Genomic DNA, 8,762 nt, shown 5'->3' with positions numbered 1-8,762 from the left:
CATATACTTGCGATCCTTGTCTTTACGATCATCACGTTCGCGGCTATCGCGGGCACGATCGCGCTCGGTGCCATTGCGGCTTCCGGTACGGTACTCCTCCAAGTCGTAACGACGATCGTGGTGCCGGTGATCGCGACGCTTCTCACCTCCCTCCCGGTACCGATCGTCTGTAAAAAGCCGAAATGATCCATTATTACAACCACGATGATCTTTTATTGCATGAAAAAAGAATTTGATATTATGTTTTGAAAACTGCCTGAAACGCTTGTGCAGATCGTCGGTCCCCTAAAAATGTGTGACTCGTCTGTAATTGTCCACTGATACTTATTAGCATATGTAGGACGCACACGGCGGAAGGGAAGAGAGCTCTGAGGTCAAGACCGCGAGGTTCACATATTTTTTCGCCGGCACATGAATTATTGAAAAGCAATCGAAAACGATCGCGAACTGATAAGTGTCTATGCTGGAACACCTTCTCCGAAGAAATATACCTAAAACTGTGCAATATGGATCGTTGCAAGCGATCGTCTTCGAAGTCATATGAAAATCTATAACGAAACCTCTAGACCAGTCCTTTTCAAATGATGACAGTGCAAAATAGTGATCCATGAGAAGTGACTTCGAACGGTTCGGGCGTCACTGTCGTCAGTATTCGGTTCGCGTTTCTTGCAGACGGTTATTAAACAAAAGGTTCGCCTTCTAAAGATTGTTCAGTAACGAACATGGCGCCCCGTTTCACAGCGAATAGGTAAACGATCAGCAGCCTACATCTTTAAGCCGAACGCAATCGTATCGCACATTTTATGATCGTTTACAGACCATCGGAGATGAAGGAACTGCTGCTGGACGAGCGATTCTTCGCCCCATTGCCGACCCATGGACCGCTGCAAAGCTATCGAGAGAATGCAAGCATCGATTGGCGCAAGATGCGGCTCACTTTCCATGATCGATGTGCGCTAGATCTGCAGCACAAGCTGTACGAGCTGTTCCGTCACAGCGCACCGTTCGTGATGGGCCGCTCAGTTCGCGCGCTGCCAACAGACGAACGACGCCGGCTGGGAATACTCCAGCTGAATGTGCTGCACCAGACGAGGCTATTCAATGCCAAAACCTTCATCGAGCGTCCGGATTTAGGTACGATCTATTATACTACCATCGCCGAATACGATATGTCGCTGTTGGTCCGGCTGACCGTAAACTATCTGCTCTTTACGGGTGCGATCCGTATGTTCGACACTGAAGATCGTTTGACGCATCTGATCGAGCAAAATGATCAAGGCCGTATAACCGGTTCGTTCGCACTGACGGAAGTGTCCCACGGGTCGAATGCTCGAGCCATCCGTACGACGGCCACGTACGATCCGGTCGAGCGTCAGTTCATTCTACATACGCCCGACTTTGAAGCAGCCAAATGCTGGGCCGGTCAGCTGGCCAAAACGTGTACGCACTCGATCGTCTGGGCGCAACTGAACACACCAGACGGACAGTCGCATGGGTTGAGTGGATTTGCCGTACCAATCCGTGATCCGGACACACTGCGCACCTATCCCGGCCTTTTGGTGGGAGATCTTGGCGAAAAGGCAGGACTGCACGGGATCGACAATGGCTTTCTTATGTTCCGCCAGTATCGTATCCCGCGCGAATCTCTGCTAACACTCGGTGGTGATGTGAATGAAGCAACGGGCCGCTTCGAATCGTCCATCGAGAATCCGGACCATCGGTTTGCCCTGGCCATGGGCGTACTGATACCGGGGCGCATCAATATCTGTCACGTTTCGCAGACCCTCCTCAACAAGGCGCTGACCATAGCGATTCGATACTCGGCCGTAAGGAAACAGTTTGGTCCCGGGGCCGTGACGCCTGAAGAGTGGCCTATTCTCGAGTATCAAACGCAGCAGTTCCGGCTGCTACCACATCTGGCCACTTGCGTCGCTCTGCGGATTGCCAATCGGTGGTTAGATTGTGTTTCGGGAAAAACACAGGTTCGTATGCTTCTTCGCGAGCCGGTCGATACCGATTTGCTGCGCGAGATACACATCATCGCGTCCGCCATTAAACCGATCGGCAGCTGGGCCGCCCGTGACGGTATACAGGAGTGTAGGGAAGCGTGCGGTGGCCACGGCTATCTGAAGCTCGCCACATTGGCCGATCTTCGGGCAGACAACGATGCAAACGTGACGTACGAGGGTGAGAATATTGTGCTGCTGCAGCAAGTCTCGCAACTGCTACTTGCGATTCGAGCGAAACCTGAAGGGTACGCACACTTCGGGACCGCTTCGCCCTTGGGTTCGATGTCGTTTTTGGTTCAGTTTGATAGCATCAATCGTCAGCGTGCCAGCTGGACGACAGTGAGTGACGTTCTCGAATTGAAAGGTAACATATTTGAACCTGCTAAAACCGCGGCGAACGTTTACATTCCGCCTTCTCCCTTTGTACTACAGAGTTACTTAAGGCATGGGATTGGCTAGTTGTGAACACCTTGGAGCAAACGTGTCAACGCTCAAGGCAGTTGCTGGGTGAAGGACAATCTCATTTCAACGTTCGCAATAACAGCCAAACGTTTTACGGAAAAACGTTGGCCACGGTTTTCGGTGAGGTGTGTGTGGGTTGGCAGGGTAAACACGATCGGAGTGCTGTTGCTTAGTCATTCTTTTCCTCTTTCCCTTCCAGCGCATCATCTTCGCTGCCTTCTGCACTTTTCTTGACACCATGGAGGATGGTGCGGAGAAGCTGCTCCTCACGCAGTTGGCAGCACTGTACGGAACCACAGCGCTCCTGAAACACTTGCCCACTCTGTTAACGGGCAAGTTCTTTGTTGTGCCCAGAGAATCTACCAGCAATGATCCTCTGCAGCTCATGCAGCAAGCGATTCTACAGCTGCTACCAACGATCAAGCGAGATGCGGTCGCGATGATGGATGCCCTGGCACCACCGGATTTTATCCTCAACTCACCACTCGGTGCAACCGACGGTGAGTTCTACAAGCGACTGGAATCGGAAGTGATGCAAGAACCGGGTGTCACCGGACGCCCATCCTGGTGGGCTGATATACTGTGCGAGGCGAAGGCGAACCTCTGATTTCGTATTAACGTTGAGTAATACATCTTCTTCCTGCATACTATCTAATACAGCGTTCAGTTTCTTTACATCCAAAATCGATCAGCTCACCTTTACGTCGATCCTCTCCTCGATAGCGATCGGAACGGTCTCCCTTTTCCTTGCGCAACCGTCGATCGCCTTCTCGCTCGCGACGACCGTCGTCGCCGGTCGCACCGCGATCCTCTGCTCCGCCCCGCTTGCGATAGTATTCATCGCGCGCGTCACGATCCCGGTAACGCTTCGAGGCCTCGTCCTTCTCGTACCGAGCAGTTGTTGTCGAGCGTTCAGTTTCGTACTTCGAACCATCCGTTTCGTACCGGCTATCGCGATCGAACTTGCTGCTTCGTCCATAACCACGGTCTCGTTCTCGATCACCGCGATCATAGCTATAGAATGGGAGAAACCGAGAGAAAGCATTAACGTAGCGACCAATGGAGGGCTAGCAAAAAAAAACAACAACAGACAACTCACCGATTTCTTTCCCGATCTCGATATTCATAATCACGATCACGATCACGCTCGCGATCACGCTCACGGTCACGGTCACGATCACGGTCTCGATCTCGTTCACGTTCCGATCGATGCCCAGCATCCTTCCGCGCATCCTTTTCACGATCACCTGTGGCACCACCGCGGCTCCGCAGATTACGGTCTCCTCGCTGACTAAGTCCTGTAGCTGCTGCCTGTGCACCGGCGCTCGATTCACGATCACGACGCCTCCGTGCGCTATCACTATAGTCGGAATCTTCCGTATCGTAGCGATCGCGTGAACTTTTGCTCTTGTTCGATCGCCGTACAGTGTCATCTTCACGGCGAAGTCCTCCCTTACCGTAGAATCCACTGCGCTCCTTTTCACTGTCCTCTCCTGTTGAGGTGTTGGATGGTTCAGTTGGACGCACACTCGTTGGTTCCACACTCGGTTCGAGCGGTTCTGCCGTGGCCGCTGGTACGATCACTACACCAACATTGCCCTGGACATTCGTATCACCGTTACCACCGTCGATCGGTTCTTCACGACGATCGTCAGGATTTTCTCCATCCATTATCAACTCGCGTTGCTCTTCGCGTGCTAGGGGGGTCACAGTGCTAGAGTTTCCTACCGGTGGCCCCGCGGAAATGCTGGCGCCAGCGCTTGCTCCCACTGCCGTACTACGATCGTCCTCTAATCCTGGTACTACGCGCACCTGCTGTTGCTGTTGTTGATGATCACTTTCGCCGGGCACTCGGTACAGATTACGATCACTCATGTCCACCCGCTCCGAACGTGCATGATGATGAGCGTGATGGTGATGGGAAAGATGGGGCAGATCATTCCGTATGCCTACAGGCGCAGGAGCATTCGCGGATTGATCCGACACCTCACCATCGGCCTGACGTTCAAGTGAGAGATCGTTTAGCTCGTTCGTCGTCAGATCGGTGCCGGGAATCATGCGATCGAGACCGGGAGGAGGTTCTGGAAAGTTTTGACCACCCACAGCCGCCTGGTCGGTCGGTTGCTGCTGATTTTGTCCCGGAACATAGCGAGAGAGTCCCGGTGGTGGCATGCGAGCATCCGCGGTATCCTGATGTTCCTCGCCACCACCGTATCCGTCCTCTGAAAGGTGCCCCGTTTGCAGATATTGATTACGATCGTTGCTCGGTTGCACTACCTCCGGTACATCCGGTTCGGAGAGAATTTCTCGGTTTTCCGGCCCCGAAATATTCTCGAAGTTGGTCGGCTCTGGTGGAACAATCGGTGCTGGTCTTGGTACAGGGGGCGACGGCTGCTGCTCCTGCTGCTGATTCGATGCAGGTGGAGCATAACCGGAGGCTGTGATCGGTGCTGAAGCACCGAGACCGGGTGTAGCAATGTGCGATCGTGGTCCAGCACGTTTGAACGGATTCGCTGCTGATCCGGCGGGAGGTCCCATTTTTGGAGGCCCTGCTACCGGCATGGCCATAGGGGGAGGTGCTGCTACGACCGGCGGTGCAGCTGGTGGATTGTTATCCATCGGTGGCGGAGGCAAAGGTGGTGTCGTTGAGGCAGACTTTGTGGCATGATTTAACGATTCGTTCACCAGTGGACCTCCGCTACCGCTGCTACTGCTGTGGTTGCCAGCAATCGAAGGAGGTGGCGGTGGAAAGGCTTGCTCGCGGTAACTAGACTCCTGATTCGAAACGTTCGAATCGTGCGGTTCTTGTTTCAAGCTCAACGCTTCCAACACTTCGTCCAACCGATCGGGTACAACCGCTTGTGCAGTAGATGTTACTGAAGATGCTGCAAGCGGCGGTGGTGGTTGTGGTTGGTACGCTGAGCGAATAGGATTTATACCAGCTTCTCCACTGCTGCTATGATGCTCAAATCCATCGGGCATAGCGAAGCGCGCCTGCTGTGATGGATTGCCATCTAGTGAAAGTGAACTTGTTGTAGAAGCCTGCTGAGAGCTAGTGCGTGGTGGTGCTTGCTCGTCCACCGATCGCTCACTCGATGAAATATGATTTTCTTCGATTTGCCACGACTGTCCAGTTACCGGTACCGATTCATGCGGTGGCGTTGGTCCAGTAGATGGCGTACGAGTTTTCGCAGTATCGGATACACTCCAGTTCCAACTATTACCGGCGGAAGTGTCGAAACTATCGGAAATAGCTTGACTGAACGTCGGTACGAGCTGAGGAGTGGTCGAGGCTGGTGGGTGAGACGGTGGACGCTGTGGTGGTTGTTGCATTGAAGAAGGATTAAAGAAGTTATTCGCTGAACTATAACCTGCCGCAGCAAGGGGTGTGTTGCCGTAAGCTTGTGGTTCCGGTGGTGGTGGCTGAACGGATGCCTGTGGTAGCTGTGCTGACGGGTATTGATATGGCGTAGCACCGTATCCCTGCGTGGCATTGTAATTTGGCATATAGTTCTGATTACGGTGATCAACGCTGGACACATCACCTCGCAACTGCTGAGTACTTTCGGTAGTCGGCGGAAACATTCCGTGCGGTTGCTGTTGATTATAGTAAGCAGATGGCTGCTGTTGCTGCTGCTGCTGCTGCTGCTGCTGGTGATAGTATTGATTAGGCACAGTTGACGCCGGAGCTATACTGTTTCCAGCTTGTACCGGCTTCGCCATCATCTGATTTGATGCAGCAATAGCCGTGGGGGCTGGCGTTTCGTTCCAATCACCCCAATCCTCGCCCCAGCCATCGGTATTGTTGTTCAGATTCTTGAACGCAGTAGACGCGGAAAACTGTTCAGCCATGGTAGATGTGCTGCCTGCTACCTCTTGCCAGTACTGCCTTATCACGACACGAAAAGCTTACTTTACGCGTTTTAACACTGTTTAGCTTGAAACGGAATCTACGAGCATATCGTTACAATCACGTTTGCGGAAAAAGGAACTGCAAAGAAAGAGAGAAATACACGTAAGTAATACGATGTACAAGTTACGATTAATTTGATAACACAATAATTCACATAACTGCAAAACTTGAATGCTAAATATTGAGAGAGCCACCTTATCTAGTGCCGTACGTGCCGGGCGGCTTCAATGAGAGAAAACACTGTCTCTTGAACAGAGCGACACGTTGGGCGTTCAGGTAGGTTGCAACGTGTCAGCGCTACGGCGGTGGGTACAGTATGTTCCATCGTAACATAGGCTAAGATATCAAAGATAATACCCCTTACCATCGTGAAGGCGAGGCCCATTTTCTATGCCTTTTTCTATCGAAAACCTGATACCCGATGGTCCTTCCTATCGTTCAAGGATTCTAGTTACTAAAGCATCTCATCGAAACTGTACTCTGTAGTGGTCAGCCTGCTACGTTATGCAGTCAGTTAAAAGCCCCCTCCCAAAAAGCGCCCGCCGACAGCAGGTTTGCGAGTTGTTCGACTGCATTCGGCTTCCACCGTTCACCGTGCACTCTATCGATCGGGGCTTGTTTGAAGCAAAAGAGGGGATTCCATCGGACAAATGGTAGTAGCTCTAAAGGCTCTGGCTTTCACCCAAGCAGCGAGCGCTGCTGCTGTTGAGCAATCATGTTGCCGTCGTGCGTCAAGATGTGGCATACTTTGATTATTTTGACATTGATATTTCGACCAGCATCGAGCGGAATTAATTTTCTCGCAAGCGAATCATCCAGCCTCCCCCTCTAGTGTGTCGATAACCGACTGCTACACGCTGCGTTTCAAAGTAATGATAAGAGAATCGGCTTTGTTTTCTGCATAATTTAACTGTTCAGACACTTCCACTTCCACGGCGGTCATTAACATTGGGACATCGGCAAAATGTCCTTCGAAATCACATTTCATAGCCAACATACACGCAGGCCACCTTACTATTTTCTCTTTCGCTTCACTTTTTTTTCGATTATCCGCTAAATCGAAACTATACGTAAAACGGCGTTAGCTGAAGCGATTAGTTGGCCAAACGCAAAGGCTATGTGATCCAGATTGTGCGTGGCACGGCGAATGATGGAACACTTTACCTGTTCGGGGACACACTTTTCCTGGCTGCTGCTGCTGCTGCAGACGCTCGCATATATTACGGGGACACACGGCGCCAAGGTGAATCGGCAATTCGGGTGTCCCTGCTGCTGGTAACTGCTAGCACATTCAATACGAGCCGCGCAAAAAGGAAACGGCTACACGTTCCCCCCGGTTAGGGGTTAAACGCAAAAAACATAGATAAAAGGAGCACAAATTCACGAATCGAAGAGAGTTTTTGTAACTTTTCCACTTGAAAACAAGAACGGCCCAGTTTGCCCAGTTGGAACTTTCATTTGCGCGATGACAGCAGCATATGAAGCTGTCAACGGAGGACGGCAATGCCCTTGCAGCATAACTCGGGTTTTCCAAAGGTGGCACGTGGTCAACGGTCGAAATGAAATTCGCAATCACGCTGAAATCCTTGAAATCGGGAGCGAAAAATACTGTGCACTTGTACTCGAAGATAGCACTCGGCGCCGATGCGGAGTATAGCATTGCCGAAAACAAGTGCAAGACCACCTGTGAAAACACGGCGCCTCCAACGTGCCGTATAGAGGCCATTGCCAAATTCCATGACCACTACATGGCACGTTTCAGAAAAATGGAACCTGTAGCAACACGAGGCGACACACTTAAAAATCGGCACCTGCTGCTCGTGTGCAAGATTTTGAACAGTACTTAAGACCTGCATTTTAGCAAAGGAACTTCAGTTCGGTGCTATAGCACCATCCCTCGCAAGTGATCGAAATAAGGAACCAGAGGATTTAAAATGGTGTTAAAGGTACGTGTCCAGTGAAAGCTATTCGGTCTGACGAGACTTGTGACAACTACAACGATGTGTGGATTGCAGGTGTGCCTGATAGTAATGCTGTGCCTAGTGTTAGCATTAGGGCAAGATCCAAACTATGCTGGATGGCCAACTCAGCCAACAACTGTTACAACAAAGGGCACAACTATTAAGGCAACGACTTCAGGAGGACCTGGCACCACTTCCTCCGGCGGCATTACAGGTACCACTTCTTCCGGTGGCATGACTCGTACCACTTCTTCCGGCGGCGTGACTCGTACCACTTCTTCCGGCGGTGGAACAGGCACTACTTCTTCCGGTGGCGTGACACGTACCACTTCTTCCGGCGGGGTTACAGGTACCACTTCATCCGGTGGCGTGACACGTACCACTTCTTCCGGCGGTGGAACGGGCACTACTTCTTCC

The 8,762-nt window shown here is 51.7% G+C and overlaps 1 protein-coding gene across 2 annotated transcripts in view; it reads right to left on the bottom strand.

The window, feature by feature from the left end:
• LOC125954146 (uncharacterized) overlaps nucleotides 1–7,832 on the bottom strand; it is a 16,913-nt gene extending 9,081 nt beyond the window's left edge. For both annotated transcript variants that reach the window (XM_049684192.1, XM_049684193.1), the window contains exons 1-4: nucleotides 7,549–7,832; nucleotides 3,571–6,462; nucleotides 3,169–3,485; nucleotides 1–167 (exon numbers count right to left, since the gene is read on the bottom strand). The exon at nucleotides 1–167 is cut by the window's left edge and continues 287 nt beyond it. In XM_049684192.1, coding sequence (XP_049540149.1) covers nucleotides 1–167; nucleotides 3,169–3,485; nucleotides 3,571–6,323 — 3,237 coding nt within the window. In that variant the 5' untranslated portion in view covers nucleotides 6,324–6,462; nucleotides 7,549–7,832. The remainder of the gene's footprint in view (nucleotides 168–3,168; nucleotides 3,486–3,570; nucleotides 6,463–7,548) is intronic.
• Between the last annotated feature and the right edge of the window lie 930 nt (nucleotides 7,833–8,762).

This window comes from Anopheles darlingi, chromosome 3, assembly GCF_943734745.1.
Source record: "Anopheles darlingi chromosome 3, idAnoDarlMG_H_01, whole genome shotgun sequence".
Lineage (NCBI taxonomy): Eukaryota > Metazoa > Arthropoda > Insecta > Diptera > Culicidae > Anopheles > Anopheles darlingi.
This window is presented reverse-complemented; position numbering and strand designations above follow the sequence as displayed.